This window comes from Tachyglossus aculeatus, chromosome 12 (assembly GCF_015852505.1).
Source record: "Tachyglossus aculeatus isolate mTacAcu1 chromosome 12, mTacAcu1.pri, whole genome shotgun sequence".
Classification (NCBI taxonomy): Eukaryota; Metazoa; Chordata; class Mammalia; order Monotremata; family Tachyglossidae; genus Tachyglossus; species Tachyglossus aculeatus.
The window spans coordinates 44408694-44431236 of record NC_052077.1 but is presented as its reverse complement, the minus strand read 5'-3'; the positions used below and the strand labels follow the sequence as shown (position 1 = coordinate 44431236).

The 22543-nt window shown below is 51.3% G+C and overlaps 1 protein-coding gene across 1 annotated transcript; it reads right to left on the bottom strand.

The window, feature by feature from the left end:
• Positions 1–2259: 2259 nt before the first annotated feature.
• Positions 2260–19451, bottom strand: LOC119935852 (cytochrome P450 4V2). The gene is made up of 11 exons (XM_038755365.1): positions 19168–19451; positions 13018–13130; positions 10784–10869; positions 10461–10651; positions 9506–9575; positions 7732–7858; positions 6772–6951; positions 6394–6496; positions 5156–5290; positions 4150–4329; positions 2260–2593 (listed from the first exon to the last, which is right to left on the bottom strand). Exons 1-11 carry the CDS (start codon positions 19415–19417, stop codon positions 2415–2417), a joined length of 1614 nt encoding a protein of 537 aa, XP_038611293.1. The 5' UTR covers positions 19418–19451; the 3' UTR covers positions 2260–2414.
• Between the last annotated feature and the right edge of the window lie 3092 nt (positions 19452–22543).

Below are 22543 nucleotides of genomic sequence, written 5' to 3'. Positions count from 1 at the left end.
ACGGTCCGGCCGGGCCTGAGAAAGTCTTTATTACGCCCTCGGGCTTCAGTGCGTTGTCTAGGTTTGCGGCGGGAGGCCCACGAGGGAGAAATGGGCCTCATAGAGCACCCTCCGGGTTCGTTTTGCACCCCTAGCCCGGGCAGGGGAGCAGAGGGCGTCCAGGCTCCGCCCACCGCACACGCGTTGTGACCGAGCAGCCTCAGCGACTGTCAACTCGACCCAACCCCAGGTGCCGCAGGCGCTTAATAATAATAACAATAACAATAATAATAATGATGATATTTCTGAAGTGCTTACTATATGCCAAGCACCGTTCTCGCGGCCGGGGTAGACACAAGGTAACCAGAGCGTACCATGTGGGGCTCACAGTCTTAATCCCCATTTTACAGATGAGGTAACTGAGGCCCAGAGAAGTGAAGTGACTCGCCCAAAGTCACGCAGTTGACAATTGGCAGAGCCGGGATTAGAACCCATGACCGCTGACTCCCAAGCCAGTGCTCTTTCCACTAAGCCACGCGGCTTAAAGCTTACTACCGCGTTTAAAACGACAGCCACGAGACCAGCAACAACAGACTTGCTTGTCCCTGAAGAAAAAGTGAAAACGCTGAAGCAGGAGTCCCGTTTTTGAAGGAGGTAAGGGCTCAAAGAGGGGAGAGAGGAGGGAAAGAGGGAGGGGGAGAGAAGGGGCGGATGGGACGAGGGGTTGGGGGAGAGAGGAGAAGGGGAGCGAGGGGCAGGAGGTGGAGGAGAGAGGAGACGGGGAGCGAAGGGCAGGGGGAGAGGGAGGGAGGAGAAGGGGAGCGAGGGGCAGGGGGAGGGGGAGGGAGGAGAAGGGGAGCGAGGGGCAGGGGGAGGGGGAGGGAGGAGAAGGGGAGCGAGGGGCAGGGGGAGGGGGAGAGAAGGGAGAGAGGATGCTCCCAAGGCGGTGTGCCGGAGCTAGTAGACGCTAAAAAGAAAGTCCTGAGAGGACAGAAGTCCTCTCTCCAGGACGGGCCGCAGGCCGCAGGCCGCAGGTTCCTCAAGGGTCAGTTCTTGGTCCCCTTCTGTTCTCTATCTACACTCACTCCCTTGGTGAACTCTTTCGCTCCCAAGGCTTCAACTATCATCTCTACGCTAACACCCAAATCTACATCTCTGCCCCTGCTCTCTCTCCCTCCCTCCAGGCTCGTATCTCCTCCTGCCTGCAGGACATCTCCATCTGGATGTCTGCCCGCCATCTAAAACTCAACATGTCCAAGACTGAACTCCTTATCTTCCCTCCCAAACCCTGCCCTCTCCCTGACTTTCCCATCACTGTTGACGGCATTACCATCCTTCCCGTCTCACAAGCCCGCAACCTTGGTGTCATCCTCGACTCCGTTCGTTCGTTCACTCCTCACATCCTATCCGTCACCAAAACCTGCAGTCTCACCTCCGCAACATCGCGAAGATCCGCCCTTTCCTCTCCATCCAAACCGCTACCCTGCTGGTTCAATCTCTCATCCTATCCCGACTGGATTACTGCATCAGCCTCCTCTCCGATCTCCCATCTTCCTGTCTCTCCACACTTCAATCCATACTTCACGCTGCTGCCCGGATCGTCTTTGTGCAGAAACGCTCTGGGCATGTTATTCCCCTTCTCAAAAATCTCCAGTGGCTACCAATCAATCTACGCATCAGGCAAAAACTCCTTCACCCTCGGCTTCAAGGCTGTCCATCACCTCGCCCCCTCCTACCTCACCTCCCTTCTCTCCTTCTCCAGCCCAGCCCGCACCCTCCGCTCCTCTGCCGCTAATCTCCTCACCGTGCCTCATTCTCGCCTGTCCCGCCGTCGACCTCCGGCCCACGTCCTCCCTCTGGCCTGGAATGCCCTCCCTCCGCACATCCGCCAAGCTAGCTCTCTTCCTCCCTTCAAAGCCCTACTGAGCGCTCACCTCCTCCAGGAGGCCTTTCCACACGGAGCCCCCTCCTTCCTCTTCCCCTCCTCCCCCTCCCCATCCCCCGCGCCTTACCTCCTTCCCCTCCCCACAGCACCTGTATATATGTATATACGTTTGTACGTATTTATTACTCTATTTATTTTACTTGTACATATTTATTCTATTTATTTTACTTTGTTAATACGTTTTGTTTTGTTGTCTGTCTCCCCCTTCTAGACTGAGCCCACTGTTGGGTAGGGACCGTCCCTATATGTTGCCAACTTGTACTTCCCAAGTGCTTAGTACAGTGCTCTGCACACAGTAAGCCCTCAATAAATACGATTGATTGAATGAATGAATGAATGAGTAGCCCAGGCCCAGGCTCAGACCCAGGCCCGGCCGGTCAGCGACGCCGTGCAGACCCTGGGCAGGCCGGAGCCCCGGGACGAGGTCGGGGGGTGGGGGGAGGTCCGGGGGGCCGTCGGAAGCCGCGGGGAGACCCCTCCTGCCCTGGGGCTAGTCCAAGGAGGTCCTCGCTCCCCTTCTCTTCAGCTTGATCCACAGGCCACGGGTAGGGCGGAGGATCAGCTCTCCCGCCAGGCCAAGCTCCTCCCGCTTCTGGACTGATTCCACCCAGAATCGCCGCAGGAGGCTTGACAGGATGGTCTTCTCCTCCAGCAGGGCGAACTTCTGACCTGTGAAGGACACAAGGCCAACCTCCGGTTGGGTCTGCCCTTCCAGACAGTAGTTTTGGGAGTCCACTGGGTGCAGAGCTCTGTGCCGGGATGCCTACTTATTTTTATCATTATTATTATTATTATTGTGGGATTTATTAAGTGCTTACTATGTGCCAGGCAGTAAGCACTGCAGTGGATACAAGCAAATCGGGTTGGATACAGTCCCTGTCTGACATGGGGCTCACAGTCTCAATCCCTATTTCACAGATGAGGTAACTGAGGCCCAGAGAAGTGAAGTGACTTGGCCAAAGTCACACAACAGACAAGTGACAGAGCCAGAATTAGAACCCATAATAATGATGGCATTTATTAAGCGCTTACTATGTGCAAAGCACTGTTCTAAGCGCTGGGGAGGTTACAAGGTGATCAGGTTGTCCCAAGGGGGGTTCACAGTCTTCATCCCCATTTTTCAGATGAGATAACTGAGGCCCAGAGAAGTTAAGTGACTTGCCCAAAGTCACACAGCTGACAATTGGCAGAGCAGGGATTTGAACCCATGACCTTCTGACTCCCAGGCCCGTGCTCTCTTCATTACGCTATGCTGCCTGCTGTGTGCAGAGTAATAGTAATAATGGCATTTATTTATAGAGGAGCAGCGTGGCTCAGTGGAAAGAGCCCAGGCTTTGGAGTCAGAGGTCATGGGTTCGAATCCCGGCTCCACCACATGTCTGCTGGGTGACCTTGGGCAAGTCACTTAACTTCTCGGAGCCTCAGTTACCTCATCTGTAAAATGGGGATTATGACTGTGAGCCCCACTCGGGACAAGCCGATTACCTTGTACCCCCCCCCCCAGCGCTTAGAAAAGTGCTTTGCACATAGTAAGCGCTTAAAAAATGCTGGAGAAGCAGCGTGGCTCAGTGGAAAGAGCACGGGCTTTGGAGTCAGAGGTCATGGTGAACCTCTGTTCTTTGCACATAGTAAGCGCTTAATAAATACCACTATTATTATTATTTTTTTTTATTAAGCGCTTACTATGTGCAAAGCACTGTTCTAAGCACTGGGGAGGTTACAAGGTGATCAGGTTGTCCCATGGGGGGCTCAGAGTTTTCATCCCCATTTTACAGATGCAGTAACTGAGGCACAGAGAAGTTAAGTGGCTTGCCCAACGTCACACAGCTGACAATGTGCGGAGCCGGGATTTGAACCCATGATCTCTGACTCCAAAGCCCGTGCTCTTTCCACTGAGCCACGGTGGGCGCCTACTACATGTGTACAGGGCACTAGCTTGGCTACCTGCTGTGGGCAGAGCACAGGGCTGGGCACCCATCATGTGCTGTGTGCAGGGCGCTAGACTGGGTGCCTGCTGTGTGCAGAGCACTGGACTGGGTCCCTGCTGTGTGCAGAGCACTGAACTGGCCACCCGCTGTGTGCTGAATTCTAGCCCAAGGAGAAAATGAGGAGGGGTGAGGGTCCAAAGAATTTAGGAGGAAGGGGATGAGGCGGGGGTTGATTAGCTTCTCGCCAGCCCCCCTAGCCTCAGAGAGGTCAGTGAGTCCCTGCCCCCTGGGGCATACCAATGCAGTTGCGCAGTCCCGCGGAGAAAGGCACGTAGGCAAATGGGTGCTGACCATGGGCATTTTCGGGCAAGAAGCGCTCCGGTCGGAATTCCTCGGGATCGGGGAAATACCTGGGGTCTCGGTGCAGGGCGAAAGGGCAGATGAGAGCCGTGGTGCCCTTGGGGATGCAGAATCCGGCTACAGAGGAAGGAAGGTTTTGTGGGGAAGGACCGGTGGGTGGTCGCAGGTAGGAGGTGCGGTGGGAGGGGGCGGTTGGTGGAAGTCTGATAGGGGGAGGTCCTGGGGGGGGGGATGGCAGGGGGTGGGCCCAGTCGGGGGAGGGGAGGTCGGCAGGGGAGGCTCTGTGGGTGGTCCGCAGGGGGAGGCCCAGTGGGAGGTTGGCAGGGGAGGCTTGTTGGGAAGTTGAAGGAGAGGGCGGAGGGGTCAGGGCCAAGTCCCTAGGGTGGCCATGGCTCCCTGTCCCTCACCCCCGAGTCCCTTGCCCCAGCCCCTTGACCCATCTCCCTCCTCCCCCGAGTCAGCTCCTCACCCTCCCTTTAATGATGGCATTTAATGATGGCATTTATTAAGCGCTTACTATGTGCAAAGCACCGTTCTAAGCGCTGGGGAGGTTACAAGGTGATCAGGTTGTCCCGCGGAGGGCTCACAGTCTTCATCCCCATTTTACAGATGAGGTAACTGAGGCCCAGAGAAGTGAAGTGACTTGCCCAAAGTCACCCAGCTAAGTGGCGGAGCCGGGATTTGAACCCATGACCTCTGACTCCCAAGCCCGGGCTCTTTCCACTGAGCCACGCTGCTTCTCCCTTTCCACACGGACCCCTCCATTCCTCCTCCATATGCCCTCACCCTCCCCACCTCTCCCCTGTGGCCTCAGGGTATGGAATTTGGGGTCCTGGAAGCTTGGAGGTCTGGGGCCTGGGGTCCCAGAGGCTTGGAAAGTTGGGTCATGGGGGGCCGGCACCTGCTATCTTGGGGGCTGGGGTCTAGGGGGCCGGCCACTCACTGATGCAGCAGTCCTCGCTGATTGTGCGGGCCAGGAAGGGCACGGAAGGGAAAAGCCTCAGGCTCTCCTTGATGACACACTCCAGGTAGCGCAGTTCCTTCAGGTCATCCATTGTGGCGTGGCGAGAAGAGTCCCCTGGGGATGGAGAGGGGGGCAGTTGGGGTAGAAATTATCCTTACACACTGCCACTCTCCTAGTTCTAATTTATTTTAATGTCTGCTTCCCTCTTTACACTGTCAGCTCCCTATGGCAGGATCATGTCTACGAACATTATTACACCATATTTTCCCAAGCCCTTACTCTGCCCACAGGGACTACTGAATAAATACCATTGATTGATCAATTTAATTAAGTGCCATAGGGTTAGCGGTAACCAAAAGAAGCGTTTGGGGGGGAAGGGGACATCTGGTTGAAGCCAAGTTTCCTCTCTCTCATCAGCCTCTAGACTATAAGCCAGTTATAGACGAGGTACATACCCACTAATTCTATTGTGTTGTACTCTCCCAAGTGCTTAGGACAGAACTCTGCACATAGTAAATGCTCAATCAATATCATTGATTGATTGGTTGATTTCACAGTAGGTGCTCAATCAATATAATTGATTGAGCGTGGTATAAATTTTAGGGTAAAGGGTGGGGACCATAGGAGGGGCAGTGGAGGGGGGATAGATGAAGAGAAGGGCTGGGAGGTGTTGAGGTGGGGGCTAGAGGGGACAGAGAGTATTTGGCAGAGGGTAGGGGGTTCTGTAAAGTAGTCCCAAAACCCTGGAAGTACCTTGTGCTTACCTTATCTCTTATTCAGTTGTATTCTCCCAACTTTTTAGTCCAGTGCTCTGCACACAGGAGCCACCCAATAAATTCTATTGATTGAGCAGACCAACCCTCCAACTCTCCAATGGATGCCAAGGAGCTGCCTCTCAAACTACATTTGGCCTCAGTCAGTCTGCTGGTAGTCATCATCATCATCATCATCATCATTTATTAGGCATCCACTTTATACAGGGCACCTGCTGGGTGTAGAGCACTGTACTGGATGCTTGCTATGTGCAGAGTGTTGTGCTGGGCACCGTGCTGAGCACGTACTTTGGGCAGATCATTGTACTGGATGCCAGGGAATATTTAGTACAAGTAAAGGAAGCAGGGCCTGCCCTCGGGGAGCTGACACTCTATCCAGTGGCAGGGCAGAAGTGCGTGCGACTGCAGACCTCCATCTCCACTCACACAGACAGAACCACATACCGAACACCTGATCCAGTTCATCGTTCACTTTCCTTTGGGCGTCTGGGCAGGACCCAAGGAGGAACAAGACGAAACTCATAGCCGCAGCGGTGGTGTCGTGGCCCTGCAGAAGTGCCCGTGGCCAGAGCCCAGGCCACCCGGGCCCAAATGACAAACGCAGCTGACCGTGGGGGCCAAGAGGAAGAGTGGCAGGGCAAGGAGGGGTTTACATGCACAGCATCCACCTTTGACACCCCCCCCCAAAGTTTCCAGGGCCCCACAGGGATGCCAGCTGAGGGGGTATCTCCAAATTGTCCCATGAGGCCTGACCTGAGGCCTGACCTGGGCCCTGGACCTGTCCACCCATCCGCTCACCGGCCCGCCTGCTGGAGCTCCCACCTCAAACATGAACGTGTCCACTTCTTCCCGCACGTCGCGCGGACTCAGCCCATTCCCGGCATCATCTTTAGTCTCCAGGAGCAGGTCTAGGAAAGCCCGCCGCCTGGGCCGTGGGGATCCAGGGCCCTTCAGGGCCACCTGCCGGCTCTGCTCCAGCTCCCTGCTGCGCTCTGCGATCACCTGTGGCAGTGACATCACAGATAACCACGGTGACAGATGCACACCTCCATGTATGTATGCACACAGGATCTAGACTGTAAGCTGGTAGTGGGCAGGAAATGTGTCTGTTATATTGTTATATTGTACTCTTCCAAGTGCTTAGTACAGTGCACCGGACGCAGTAAGTGCTCAATAAATATGATTGACTGACTGACTCACACACACTCACACGTGCGTCCACTCAGAACCCCACCATCAATTACAGACACTCTCTCGTTAATAATAATAATAATGATGATGGTATTTGTTAAGCACTTACTATGTGCCAAGCACTGTTTTAAGCACTGGGTTAGATACAAGGTAATCAGGTTGTCCCATGTGGGGCTCACAGTCTTAATCTCCATTTTACAGATGAGGTAACCGAGGCACGGAGAAGTTAAGTGACTTGCCCAAAGCCACTCAGTTGACAAGTGGCGGAGCTGGGATTAGTACCCACAACTTCTGACTCCCAAGCCTGTGATCTTTCCACTAAGCCTTGCTGCTTCTCAAGTGCCTGTGCACATGCAGACAGTTACACCCGTGCTCACATATGTGCACAAATGTCCACAGAAGGGAAATGGGAGGGAGTCAATTGGCCTGTCCCTGCAGGGGAGAGTTTGGGGGCTGGGCTAGACCATGGCTGATGTCCCCAGGAGGATCAGTGCAGGCCTCCCAGTCCAACTGCCACCATCCCTATCCACTTGATCTACCCCGGCCCCTGCCCAGCCCAGCCCTGGGGCCCACGGGCCCAAAGGCACGCACGCGGTCTGTGAACTCATGCAGAACCCGGAGATTCTGCCGATGCTCCCGGCCTTCCTGGAACAGAAGGTAGCAGGTGTCCAACCACAGCCACGGCATCTTAGTCCTTCTATGGATCAGGTCGCTCATCCTGCAGGGAGAGAGAGAGAGCACACCATCCTCAGGGGCGAGGGCCTGGCATGGTTCCCTGCAGAGAGACACCTGTGCCTGGGCCAAGCTGTGCCAGTGGGGACATGGTGTCCCTGTGAGCGGGCAGCCCTGTGGGAGGCTTGCGGGTTACCATCTTGAGCTCCGCTGTCAGGTGTCTGTGTGTGACCAGAATGGCTGGGGGGATGTAGCCACTACCCAGGAAGATGGGTATAGTATACTATACTATTCTATTTATTTTGTTAATGATGTGCATATAGCTGTAATTCTATTTGTTCTGACGATTTTAACACCTGCCTACATGTTTTGTTTTGTTGTCTGTCTCCCCGTTCTAGACTGTGAGCCCATTGTTGGGTAGGGACCGTCTCTATATGTAGCCGACTTGTACTTCCCAAGCACTTAGTGCAGTGCTGTGCAAACAGTAAGTGCTCAATCCTCCTCCCCATACCCCCACCCTACCTCCTTCTCCTCCCCTCAGCACTTGCATATATTTGTACAGATTTATTACTCTATTTATTTTACTTGTACATATTTACTATTCTATTTATTTTGTTAATGATGTGCATATAGCTGTAATTCTATTTGTTCTGACGATTTTAACACCTGTCTACATGTTTTGTTTTGTCGTCTGTCTCCCCCTTCTAGACTGTGAGCTCGTTATTGGGTAGGGACCGTCTCTATATGTTGCCGACTTGTACTTCCCACTTGTACTTAGTACAGTGCTCTGCACACAGTAAGCCCTCAATAAATACGACTGAATGAATGAATGAATGATGGACTGTAAGGTTTGGGAGATTGGACCTGGACTGACACACACTGAAGGAGTGAGGTTGGAGATCACCTGATCAGGTAGGGTTTGGGCAGGGTAGACACAGAATTGCTGTTCCCCAAATACTACCCTACCAGGGCCAGGGGCCCCCACTAGAGCTGGAGGGTGTCAGGTTCAGAACATATGGCAGGAATATTTTTTCATGGTAGTTGTTAAGCACTTACTATGGGCCGGGCACTGTTCTAAGCACTGGAGTAGATAAAAGTTTATTAGGTTGGAAACAGTCCCTATCCCACATGGGGCTCTGCAGTCGTAATCCCCATTTTGCAAATGAGGTAATTGAGGCACAGAGAAGTTAATTGACTTGCCCGAGGTCATACAGCACATAAGTGGCAGAGCTGGGTTTAGAACAAAGGTCTTTCTGACACCCAGGCCCATGCTCTATCCACTAGGCCTCACAGTTTCCTCCCCCAGGGGAGGAGAAGAGAGCAGATAGGTATCAATCAATAAATGGTATTTATGGAGTGCTTACTGTTTAGAGCACTGTACTAAGTGCTTTGGAAAAGTACAATACAACAGAGCTGATAGACACATTCTCTGCCCCAAGGAGTTTACACTCTAGAGAGGGAGACAGACATTAAAATAAATTACGGATGTGGACAAAAGTGCTGTGGGTCTGAGGGTGAGGTGAGTATGAAGTGCTTAAAGGATACAGATCCAAGTGTTTAAGTGATGCAGAATAGAGAGGGAGCAAGGGAAATGAAGGATTAGTCAGAGAAGGACTCTTGGAGATGTGATTTTGGCAAAAGGGACCTCCCAATTAAATCGGCTTAATTCAGTTTTAGTCATTTCCCTGCTTACCTGTAGATGGTCCGAACATATTCTGAATTGCCATTGTTCTGCACCTGGATGTTCCTGCCCATGGCAGTTTCTGGAGAAGGGACAGACATGTTCAGGTGGGATATGGTCCTTGAGCGGGGGGGCCAAGAAGAGGTTCAAAGCCAGACTGGGTAATCGGGCTAACTGAGTGGTAATGGATCAGGCTGCCAGGAAAGCAGCCTGGCCTAGAGGAAAGAGCATGTGCCAGGAGTCAGAGGACCTAAGTTCTAATCCTGGCTCCACCTCCAGTCTGTTGTATGATTTTGGGCAAGTCACATAACTTCTCTTTGCCTCAGTTCCCTCATCTGCATAATGGGAATCCAATACCTGTCCTCTCTTCTACTTAGACTGTGAGCCCCAAGTGGGACCTGGTTTTCCTGTATCTACCCCTGCTCTCAGTACAGTGCTTGGCACATAGTAAGCACTTAACAAATACCATTATTATTGTTATTATCTAACGGGGCTATTCGGCTGATTCTGGTTGACTATCCCAAGTTTTCAAAGTTATCGAACCACTTAGGAAAACTGGAATTCGTAAAACTGGCTTTCTGATCTGCTAGAATTGGGTGGTCACTGCATTGATGGCTTTTGGTTTTGTTGTTCAACTCCGTCTCCACAGGGGTTTGGACAGATCTGTGGATGAGTGTTCATGCTGGGATGGAGAAGGGAGAGTCAGGGGTGTTGGGGGTGATCCATGCTGGGTTACTGGGAGAGAGTCAAGGGTGATGTATGGTCCAAGCTAGGTCATTGGGGAGAGTCGGGGGTGTTGGATGGTACATTCCTAACCATAAGGGTGGGTGTCCAGGAAGGAGATTGTTGGCCGGAAAGAAGTGGCTGGGAAGGGGGATGTTGCTCTGGGTGGGAGGGGGGACTTTGCCCAGGCTATGAAATCCTGCCCCCACACAGCTTAGGAAGCAAAGTGACCCACAGAACCTACCACAGATAATGTCTAGGGCACAGAGGGTGACATCCATGAAGCAATCAAAGGCATCTTGGTCGACGTGCTTCTCAAATTTCTCCACTAGGGTCTCAGCATGCTCATTCATGACCCCCACAAACTCTTCCAGGATGGTGAAGTGGAAGGTTGGGGTCAACATCTTCCTCCGGGAGCGCCACTTCCCCCCAGTGCTGCACAGCAAAACATTGCCGCCCAATCAGCCGGTGCCCATGGACCAGTGTGGCCCACATGGCATGTCGGCCACACCTCCCACTGTGGTGGATGTGGCTCAGAGATTGTGCTTCCTGCTGTTCTGTACATACCTGGTCAGTAGCCCCAGGCCAAGCCATGGCTCCAGAAACCTGTATAGATAGGATTTGCTGATTTGCTTTGAGCTGTTGAGGATCGCCTGAGGAGGAGGAACAGGAGGAGAAAAAGCCAATTCAAAAGTCGTAACTTTTAGACTCTGGTCCCCTGAGGGCCGGGGACAAAATGTTATCTGTTCTGTATTGTTTCCTTGTCCAAACTTACTTCAGTTTTCTGCCCACAGTAGGCACTCAATACATGCCGGGAATTGACCAATGAACAGAAATCCTAGTCTAACAGGGAGGACTGGACAGGGGTCAGAGCTGTCTGGTGGGGACAGGGGTTGAGACCAGGCCCAGGGAGGGGTGATTTGTGGTGGATGAAGTCCAGTAAACAAAGTGTCCATTTTCCCACTGTCGGCTGATTCTGATCTCCTACCCCCACAATCCACACACAAATCTTGTCTAAATGTCTTGAGAAGCAGTGTGGCCTAGTGGATACAGCATGAGCCTGGAAGTCAGAAGGACCTGGGTTCTAATCCCGGTTCCGCCACTTGTCGGCTGTGAGACCTTGGGCAACCCACCTAACTTCTCTGGGCCTCAGTTACCTCATCTGTAAAATGGGGATTAAGACTGTGAGCCCCATACGGGACAGGGACTGTGTCCGACCTGATAAGCTTGTATCTACTCCAGTCCTCTAGACTGTAAGCTCATTGTGGGCAGGGAATGCATCTGTTTATTATTATATTGTACTCTCCCAAATGCTTAGTACAGTGCTCTGCACGCAGTAAGCCCTCAATAAATAAGGCTAGCTAACTGACTCCAGCACTTTATGCGGTGCCTTTGACATAGTAAGTGCTTAATAAATATCATAAAAAAGTCTCTTGGCCACGCAAGTGTTTGCCCAGAGTGCCCCTTCACAGTTGGCATATCTGGCCACTCAGCATGTGCCAGGGAACTGTGTGTTTCTGGGGTGGGGCCAAGTATTATGCACAGCCCAGGGATAAGGCCTTAAGGACAGGGGTCATGTTTTTCACCGCTATTGAGAAACCCCAAGTGACCAGCATGATGCATTCTACTGCTTGATCACCTGGTACTAGCACAATGCACAGAGCTCTGCCACAACCAATGTTCAGTAAATGCTGCTGCTGTTGCTTCTGGGAGAGGTCTGCATATAATCCACTGTGCATTCATTCATTCATTCATTCAGTTGTATTTATTGAGCCTTTACTGTGTGCAGAGCACTGTACTAAGCGCTTGGAAAGTACAATTCAGCAACAGAGACAGTCCCTACTCAACAACGGGCTCACAGTCTAGAAGGGGGAGACAGACAACAAAACAAAGCAAGTAGACAGATGCCAATCCATAGTGCAGGTAATCCACTATGCAGGGAATAATCTGCGGCTCAGAATATCAGAAGTGAGCAGCTCTCTGTGAGCTTGTCTGTTGTTTTAACAGCTCTTTTTTTTATGGTACTTGTTAAGTGCTTACTATATGCCACGCTCTGTACTAAGTGCTAGGGTAGATACAAGACCATTGGGTGGGACACGGTCCCTGCCCCACATAGGTTCACAGTCTTAATCCCCATTTTACAAATGAAGTAACTGAGGGACAGAGAAGTTAAATTCATTCAATCGTATTTATTGAGCGCTTACTGTGTGCAGAGCACTGTACTAAGCGCTTGGGAAGTACAAGTTGGCAACATATAGAGACGGTCCCTACCCAACAGTGGGCTCACAGTCTAGAAGGGGCTCACAGTCTAGAAGGGAAATGACTTGCTCAAGGTCACACCGTGGACAAGATGGAGCCAGGGGTAGAACCCAGGTCCTGTGATTCTGGCAGGCCCATGCTCTTTCCACTAGACCATGCTGCTTTTCCTTGAATTATTCAGAAGAAGAGTTCCAGCTCAAGGCCATCAGCTACAAACCTAGATCTGAACCAGCGTAACAGTCGTGGCTAGGTCAGCTCTGCTGGAGCGGGTGTTCACGGCTCATTTTGGCTAGTACATTGTCAGAAAATTATGGGAGGTCCTTCTGGCAGTGGAAACCAGTCTGGAACCAGCTCATCGTGAGGTCAGGGAAACAGAATGTGAACCCACTTGCGGATACAGAATGGATACAGGATACAGGGTTTTCGCTGACATAGTTTCTGTGAGAATGCTGCCAATACCTCTGTTTCCTCTAGGTGCCTTTAGCTCTGCCAGTGCTACACAAATTTCAGGGTAGAGCAGCTGCCCGGGCTTTCCCACTCACCTCCACACTCTCCGCGTGGTACAGAATCACCACGGGGACAGGTCCAATCCACAGTTTCCATAGGGGCATGTGGCGAAACTCCTCCGTGTACTGGATCACCTGCTGGAAGAAGTCTACCGAAGAGAAGTTTCCGTACGTAAGTCGACCCTTAGCTGGAATCTCTGTGCTCCGAGCACAGGCTGGAAACACCCTGGAGACTCAGGATCAATCAATCAATCAGTCAATTGTATTTGCTGAGTGCTCACTGTTTGCAGAGCATTGTACTAAGCGCTTGAGAGAGTACAATGCAATAAAGTTGGTAGACGTTCCCTGCCCACAGCGAGCTTACAGTCTAGAGGGATTCACCAGGTGGGTCACAAACAGGGCAAGACTGGGAAAGGGGCGTCTGCTGTGAGCCCCACAGGGAACTCCACCTGGGTCCTCTCAGACTCTTCTGCCTCTACCCCAGCACTCAGCAGAGTTCTTGGTGCAGAATAAGTGCAAAATACATACCATTTCTCCTCTGCGGTGTCTAGTTGGGAGTGACATACGAGTCCCGGTCAGAACCAACAACGGCCCAGAGGACGTGATTCCAGTGCCAGCATTTTGCACGGCATCACTCATGCTATCTCGTCTCTGCCCATTGGATTCCCAAGGACCCCCGAATGCAACAAGCATTTATTTATTTTACTTGTACATATTTATTCTATTTATTTTATTTTGTTAATATGTTTTGTTCTGTTGTCTGTCTCCCCCTTCTAGACTGTGAGCCCGCTGTTGGGTAGGGACCGTCTCTATGTGTTGCCAACTTGTACTCCCCAAGCGCTTAGTACAGTGCTCTGCACACAGTAAGCGCTCAATAAATACGATTGAATGAATGAATGAACAAGCGAATAGGAGGGCAGGAGGGCAGCACATGGCAAAGTGCATATTTTAAGTTCGGGACCCATCGACAGCCGAAGTGACCACAGCCCAGTGACCGTAGTGCCACGACCCAGCTGGAAGTGGCCTCAGTAACTCCCACAGTCTTCGCTGCCCATGTCAGCCTGCAATTTCTCTGGAATTCTTAGTGGGCCCATCCTCCTCCCAGAATGCCTCCAGTGGATCTGAAGTCAGAAACCTTCCCCATGGACAGCCCAGCCCTTTCAGGCAGAGCTCAGACCCGGGTCTCCTGACTCCCAGAGACAGGCTCTTTAACAACCATGAGCAGGACCACAGGAGACACCAACTGACTCTCAAACACTTCTCTTATTTGTGCAGAACTTCCTGCGGGCATCTTGGAGATTCCTGAGAAGTCTCCCCACTACTGAGGGTGGTGGATCAGGTCAGCCAGAGACGGGAGAACTGCAGGCTTTCATAACCAGCTCCAGAATGACCACTGGACTTGCGCTTGGACCAGGGTGGAGCTGCTTTGACAGCAAGAGAAGCAGCGTGGCTCAGTGGAAAGAGCACGGGCTTTGGAATCAGAAGTCATGGGTTTGAATCCCGGCTTCACCACATGTCTGCTGTGTGACCTTGGGCAAGTCACTTCACTTCTCGGTGCCTCAGTTACCTCATCTGTAAAATGGGGATGAAGACTGTGAGCCCCACATGGTACAACCTGATCACTTTGTATCCCCTCCCAGCGCTTAGAACAGTGCTTTGCACATAGTAAGTGCTTAACAAATGCCATTATTATTATTATTATTATTATTATTATTTAGTAATTTAACCCCTAGAGGGCACTGCCCAAAGGGTCTTGCCCAACTGTGTTGGTAGTCATTGAGCTCTTGGGAAAGAGTCACACAGAGTAGTGACTAGTTCCCAGGCCTGGTGTAGGGTTGGACGAATTGAAGACTCTGCTGGTGTGGATGATCCAGAGGGAACTGGTCTGCAGGACTTTGATTGACCAATTGGCTGCTGACCCATGTGGGTCCAGGGGCAGAGCAGGCAGCAGGAGCAGGCCAAAGGGATGACTCCATCAGTCAATGGTATTTACTGAGTATATACTGTGTGCGGAGCAGTGTACTAAGTGCTTAGGGATGTGAAACAGAGTTAGGAAACTTGATTCCTGCCCTTGAGGAGCTCACAATCTCATGAGGGGAACAGATACTAAAATATATTACAGGTGGGGGAAGTGGCAGTATTTAAAGATATGCACATGCTCGGGAGGTGGTGGAGGAAGGGCAATGCTGACAGGATTTGGTGACAGTGGATATATGGGTTGGCTGAGAGAGATGAATCGAGGATAATGCCAAGGTTATGGGTTTGTGAGGCAGCAAGGATGGTGGTGCTGTCTATAGTGATGGAGAAGTCGCAGGGAGGACAGGGTGGGAAGATGAGTAGTTTTGTTTTGGACATGTTAAGTTTGCGGTGTCAGTGGGATACCCAAGTAGGGATGTCCTGAAGGCAGGAGGAAATGCGGGGAAGGAGAAAGATCAAGGCTGGAGATGCAGATACTTTGAAAGGGCAGTTTCCATGGAGTGAAGAGGACAGATGCTAGACTGGAGGGAGAATTGAAGGAGAGGAAGGGGAGGCAGTGGGTGTAGACAATTCACTCAAATAGTTTGGAGAGGAATGGTAGTAGGGGGATGCTTAGTAAAGTACCTGGCACATAGTACATGCTTAACAAATACCATAATAATAATGATGGTTATTATTATAACTGGAGGGAGCCGTGGGGTCAAGGGAGGGCTTTTTTAAGGACAAGGGAGACATGGGCATGTTTGAAAGCAGTGGGGAAGAAGCCACTGGAGAGTGAAGAGTTGAAGATGGTGGTCAGGGAGGGGTGTTTTGAGAAGGTGTGATGGGATGGGGTTGGAGGAACAGGTTGAGGGGGGCAGATTTTGAGAGGAGGTAGGAGGTTGCCTCTTGAGACACTCCTGGGAAAGATAAGAGAGTAAAAGAAGGTGCAGGAGGATGGAAGGACTGGAAAAGAGTAGGGGAGATTTTAAGGAGATGACACCTGATGGTTTCTATTTTCTCAATGGCCAGCCACTAGGGGAAAGAGATGGGGATGGTGGTGGGTCAGGGGGGGTTGAGGAGGGAGTTAAATGTCTGAAACAGCTGATGTTCACTCATTCAACCATATTTATTGAGTGCTTACTGTGTGCCGAGCACGGTACTAAGCTCTTGGAAAGTACAATTTGGTAACAGATGTGGGCAACTGGCTAGACTGTAAACTCCTTGTGGGTAGGGAATGCCTCCCAACTCTGTTATGGTGTAACTCAAGCTCTCAGTACAGTGCTGTGCACAAAGTAAGCACTCAGAAAATATAATTGATTAGTAGGCATGGGAGTCCAATAAGGATGGAGAAATAATGTTGCTGGGTGGAGGAGAGGGCAGAGTTAAAACACGCAAGGATGAATTTGAGGCTTTGATATCTGGATTGCCACTTGCAGTTCTCTGAGGCTCGAGCACAGGAATGAAGGAATCATACTATGGAGGTGAACCAGGGCCATGGGGTAGTCGTATAAGATTGGTGATACTTAACTGAGAAGCAGCAAGGCCTAAAGGAAAGAGCACAGGTCCGTGACTCAGAGGACTTGGCCTCCAATCCTAGTTCTGCCAATTATTTGCTGTGTGGCCCTTGGGCAAACCGCTTCTCTATGCCTCAGTTACCTCATCTGTCAAACACTGTGAGCCCCAAGTAGGAAAATCTGATTACCATGTATCTACCCTAGTACTTAGAACAGTGTTCGGCACATAGTAAGTGCTTAACAAATATCATTATCATTATTATTATTATTGTTAAATCATTTCTTTGTCCTTCAGTTTCCTCAAAATGGGAATTAAATAGCTGCCCTCTCTCCTACTTAGACTATCAGCCCCATGTAGGACAGGGACTATGTCCAACTTCATTAGCTTATATCTACCTCAGAGCCTAGAACAGTGTTTGATTCATAATAAGCACTTAATAAATAGTATAATAATAGTAATAGAAATAATGATAATAATATATAATTTGATGATATTTATTGACTGCTTCCTGTATGTGAGCAAAGGAGTGAACTAAGTGATTAAGTCTCTTCTGGAAGACTGATTGGGCTTTTTCGGGTGAATAAGATGGGGCCAGGATGGTTGGCTCCAGAGAGGGAGGCTGGAGTCCTGTAGGCACTTTATAAGCTCCCTCCAGGTCCCCCGCCCCTATGAATAATGACTCTATGTGCCCCTCAAAAACATTGTGACTGTCATTTAGTAGTGTCTTCTGAGAAGCAGTGTGGCTTAGTGGAAAGAGCGTGGGCTTGGGAGTCAGAGGACGTGGGTTCTAATCCTAGACTGTGAGCCCACTGTTGGGTAGGGACCGTCTCTATATGTTGCCAACTTGTACTTCCCAAGCTCTTAGTACAGTGCTCTGCACACAGTAAGCACTCAATAAATATGATTGAATGATTGAATGATCCTGGCTCCTCCACTTGTCAGCTGTGTGACTTTGGGCAAGTCACTTCACTTCTCTGGGCCTCAGTGACCTCATCTGTAAAATGGGGATGAAGACTATGAGCCCCCCATGGGACAACCTGATCACCTCATATCCCCCCCCAGCACTTAGTAAGTGCTTAAAAATACCATCATTATTATTATTATTAGTGGAACGAGCGAGTTTGAGAGTGGGTTTAGTGGGTTTGCAAGTCAGAGGACGTGGGTTCTAATCGCAGGTCCTCCACTTGTCAGCTGTGTGATCTTGGGCAAGCCACTTAACTTCTCTGTGCCTCAGTTACCTCATCTGTAAAATGGGGATTAAGACTGTGTGCTCCATGTGGGACAACCTGTTACCTTGTATCTACCCCAGCGCTTAGAACGGTGCTTGGCACATAGTAAGCGTTAACAAATAATACTAATAATAATGGCATTTGTTAAGTGCTTAATATGCGCCAAACACCGTTCTAAGCGCTGGGGAGGATATAAGGTGATCAAGTTGTCCCATGTGGGGCTCACAGTCTTAAACCCCGTTTTATAGATGAGGTAACTGCGGTACAGAGAAGTTAAGTGCCTTGCCCAAAGTCACCCAGCTGACAATTGGCAGGGGCAGGATTTGAACCCATGACCTCCCCAGCCCGTGCTCTTTCCATTGAGCCAAATACCATTATTGTTATTATTATTATTATTATTCCTTCCCTCTGCTCCCCCCACGACCCGTCCTCGGCTCCTCGTTGTGCTCACCCCCCTTCCCATCCCCAGGAGGCTCTTCTCGGGAGAGGGGGTCGCAGTCAGCCGGTGAAAGCCCACTCCCCGGGGCTACTCGAGTCCTCTGTCCCTCCCTCCTTCCCTCCCTTCCTCTCTCCGGCTACTTCCTCCGGCCGGCCCCGTGACACCCGAGGAGGACGGTCCGGGCTCTGGGGGGACCACGGGGCCGCAGGATCCCGCTGACCCCTCTGCGACCCCCCTCCGACCCCTCTCCGGGAGGTCGGGCCGGGCCGGGCCCAGAGGCGGTGGCCGTGACCTCGACGGGAGCGGCCACGGCGGGATGGCATCCTGCAAGGGGAGGGCACGAGTGGGAACAGGGAAAGAGAAAGAGGAGGAGGAGGAGGAGTCCTGGGGAAGACGGAGTCTAAAGGGGAGGGCAGGGGCAAGCAGGACTATTCATTCATTCATTCATTAAACCATATTTATTGAGCGCTTACTGTGAGCAGAGCACTGTACTAAGCGCTTGGGAAGTACAAGTCGGCCACATATAGAGACGGTCCCTACCCAACAACGGGCTCACAGTCTAAAAGGGGGAGACAGAGAACAAAACCAAACAGACTAACAAAATAAAATAAATAGAATAGATATGTACAAATAAACGGCCTCTAGAAGGGGGAGACAGACAACAAAACAAAACACGATCGCCCTGTAACCTCCCCAGCGCTTAGAACAGTGCTTTGCACATAGGAAGCGCTTAATAAATGCCATCATTATTCGTTATTATTGCAACCTGATCGCCCTGTAACCTCCCCAGCGCTTAGAACAGTGCTTTGCACATAGTAAGCGCTTAATAAATGCCATTATTATTATTATTATTATTTTGATAGGATTACGGATTCTGGAGGAAATGAGTGGGCAGGGATGAGAGGGAAGACGTCAAGGGTCACAGGGGAGGGAGGGGAAGGAGGGTGAGGATTACTGGAGGAAAGAGGGCAAGAAGGGGCAGGGGATCAGAGGAGAGGGCAGGGGAAAGACGTGCAGGGGTACCTGGGGAGGCAGGGGTCTCACCTGTGCCATTTGGCTTCAGGAGCAGAGAGTGGCCCACCAGAGGAAGGGCGCGGGCCACGCTGGGCACGGGCATCAGCCGGTGCCACAGACGCGCGTGGGCCATCAGAGCCTTCAACACTGCCAGGGCGGCCGGTCCTGCCACAGCAGCCCCCACCGCGGCCAGCAGCAGGCGGCCGGACCCGCCAGGGCCCCAGAGAGCCAGGCAGAGGACCACCAACAGCCACGGGACAGTCGCCACCATTGCGACCATGGCGACGGCGGCAGCGGCCAGGGCCTTCCGAGGGGGACTGGGAGAAGCGAAGATGGGGGAGCCCAGAAGCTGGGGAGGGGCCGAAAAATTGGGGAGGGGCCGAGAAGTTGGGGAGGGGCCCAAAAGTTGGGGAGGGACCGCGGGAGGAGGCGGGGGCAGGGTGGAGCGAGGCTGGCTCACCTCTCTTCACCCCGTGGATTTCCCCTGGCAGCTAAGAGAAGGGGTAGGGAGGGGTTGGGGGAAGAGGAGATGATAGTAATAATAATAATTGTGGTATTTATTATTATTATTATCAAACAATAACTTCTAGAATTAGAATAATATCATTATACAAGTACCATTATTATACAAATAATGGTATTTGTTCCCACTGTTGGGTAGGGACTGTCTCTATATGTTGCCAACTTGTACTTCCCAAGCGCTTAGTACAGTGCTCTGCACACAGTAAGCGCTCAATAAATACGATTGATGATGATGATGATTTGTTAAGCGCTTACTTTGTGCCAAACACTGTTCTGAGCGCTGGGGTAGATACAAGGTCATCAGGTTGTCCCACGTGGGGTTTACAGTCTCAGTGCCTTGCACAGAGTAAGTGCTTAACAACTAATAATAATAATAATAACGATGGCATTTGTTCATTCATTCATTCAATCGTATTTATTGAGCGATTACTGTGTGCACAGCACTGTACTAAGCGCTTGGGGAGTACAAGTCGGCAACATATAGAGACGGTCCCTACCCAACAGAGGGCTCACAGTCTAGAAGGGGGACACTGACAACAAAACAAAACATATTAACAAAATAAAATAAATAGAATAAATATGTACAAATAAAATAAATGAATAGGGTAATAAATACGTACCAACATATATACATAGATACAGGTGCTGTGGGGAGGGGAAGGAGGTAAGGCGGGGGGATGGGGAGGAGGGGGAGAGGAAGAAGGGGGCTCAGTGTGGGAAGGCCTCCTGGAGGAGGTGAGCTCTCAGTAGGGCTTTGAAGGGAGGAAGAGAGCTAGCTTGGCAGATGTGCGGAGGGAGGGCATTCCAGGCCAGGGGGAGGACGAGGGCCGGGGGTCGACGGCGGGACTGTGAGCCCACTGTTGGGTAGGGACTGTCTCTATATGTTGCCAACTTGTACTTCCCAAGCGCTTAGTACAGTGCTCTGCACACAGTAAGCGCTCAATAGATACGATTGATGATGATGACAGGCGAGAACGAGGCACAGTGAAGAGATTAGCGGCAGAGGAGCGGAGGGTACAGGCTGGGTTGTAGAGGGAGAGAAGGGATGTGAGGTAGGAGGGGGCGAGGTGATGGACAGCCTTGAAGCCCAGGGTGAGGAGTTTTTGCCTGATGCGTAGGTTGATTGGTAGCCACTGGAGATTTTTGAGGAGCTTGTTAAGGATTTGTTAAGCACTTACTCTGTGCAAAGCTGCAAAGCACTGTTCTAAGGGCTGGGAAGGATACAAGGTGATCAGTTTGTCCCACGTGGGGCTCACAGTCTTAATCCCCATCTTACAGATGAGGGAACTGTGGCACAGAGAAGCTAAGAGGCTTGCCCCAGGTCACGCAGCAGATAAGTGGCGGAGTCGGAATTAGAAGCCACAACCTCTGACTCCCAAATCCGCGCTCTTTCCACTAAGCCACGCTGCTTCTCCAGTAAAGCCCTTACTATGTGCCTTGCACTGTACTGAGCGCTGGGGTGGATACAGGCAAATTGAGTTGGACACAGTCCCTATCCCAGGTAGTGCTCACAGTCTCAATCCCCATTTTACAGATGAGGGAACTGAGGCACAGAGAATAATAATAATAATAATAATAATAGTGGTATTTGTCAAATGCTTACTCTGTGCCAGGCACTGTACTGAGCACTGGGGTGGATACCAGTAAATCGGGTTGGACACAGTCCCAGTCCCAGGAAGGGCTCACAGTCTCAATACCCATTTTACGGATGAGGGAACTGAGGCACAGAAAAGTGAAGCGACTTGCCCAAGGTAACTTGACACTTGAGGAATGTTCAAAGGAGAGAAAGTAGGCAGTGCTGGTGGGGGAACCCCAAAGCTGCACAGCGTTAACTGATCAGAAACTCCCAAATTAGGGTCTTTCCAGGACATCTTGGAACCTCTCAGGTCTGGGAAGCCCAAGGAGAGCAAGGCTGGGAGGCCAGTCTGGGCAGCTGAGGAGGATGACTGCGTCACCATTAAAGCTGGGACCCGGGGACACTGGCCCTATCACTCCCACAACTGGAACCCAGGGTTCACCAGCCTTAGCCCTCCTCAGCTGAAACCCAGGGGACACCGTCCCCATCTCCCCCTCACCCCCACCAACCTACAGCTGGAACCCAGGGAACACCATCCCTATCCCCACTATAGTGGCGACCCAGAGGACAACAGCTCCATCCCCATCTCCATTCCCTGGCCTGGAATGCCCTCCCCCTGGCCTGGAATGCCCTCCCTCCACACATCCACCAAGTTAGCTCTCTTCCTCCCTTCAAAGCCCTACTGAGAACTCACCTCCTCCCGGAGGCCTTCCCAGACTGAGCCCCTTTTATCCTCTCCTCCTCCCCCTGCCCATAGCACTTGTATATATTTGTACAAATTTATTACTCTATTTATTTTACTTGTACACATTTGCTATTCTATTTATTTTGTTAATGATGTGCATATGGCTATAATTCTATTTGCTCGGATGATTTTGACACCTGTCTACATGTTTTGTTTTGTTGTCTGTCTCCCGTTTCTAGACTGTGAGCCCGTTGTTGGGTAGGGACCATCTCTATATGTTGCCAACTTGTACTTCCCAAGCACTTAGTACAGTGCTCTGCACACAGTAAGTGCTCAATAAATGCGATTGAATAAATGAATCTCCCCAAAACTGGAACTTGGAGACAAGAGCTCCCCGCCTCCCCTCAACTAGAATCTGGGGACAACAGCTCCTCCCTATCCTACAGCTGGGACCTGAGGACACAGGCCGCATCCCCTCACACTGTTGGGACCCAGGGACACTGCCCCATCCCTCCAACAGCTGGGACCCGGGGACACTGGCCCCATCTCCTCCGCAGCTGGAACATTAAGGGGACATCAGCCCCCACTTCTGTGTCCCTAGCCTGGAGTCCCTGGATCCCCAG

Bases quoted from the DNA above. Each gene is read 5' to 3' on its own strand.
- LOC119935852 (XM_038755365.1), bottom strand. From the start codon at position 19,417: ATGGTCGCAATGGTGGCGACTGTCCCGTGGCTGTTGGTGGTCCTCTGC. The intron at 13,131-19,167 runs GTGAGACCCCTG...TCTCTTCGGTAG, and splicing joins CCTGAAGCCAAATGGCACAG to ACTTCTTCCAGCAGGTGATC. The intron at 6,497-6,771 runs GTGGGAGCTCCA...GCACTTCTGCAG, and splicing joins TGGACACGTTCATGTTTGAG to GGCCACGACACCACCGCTGC.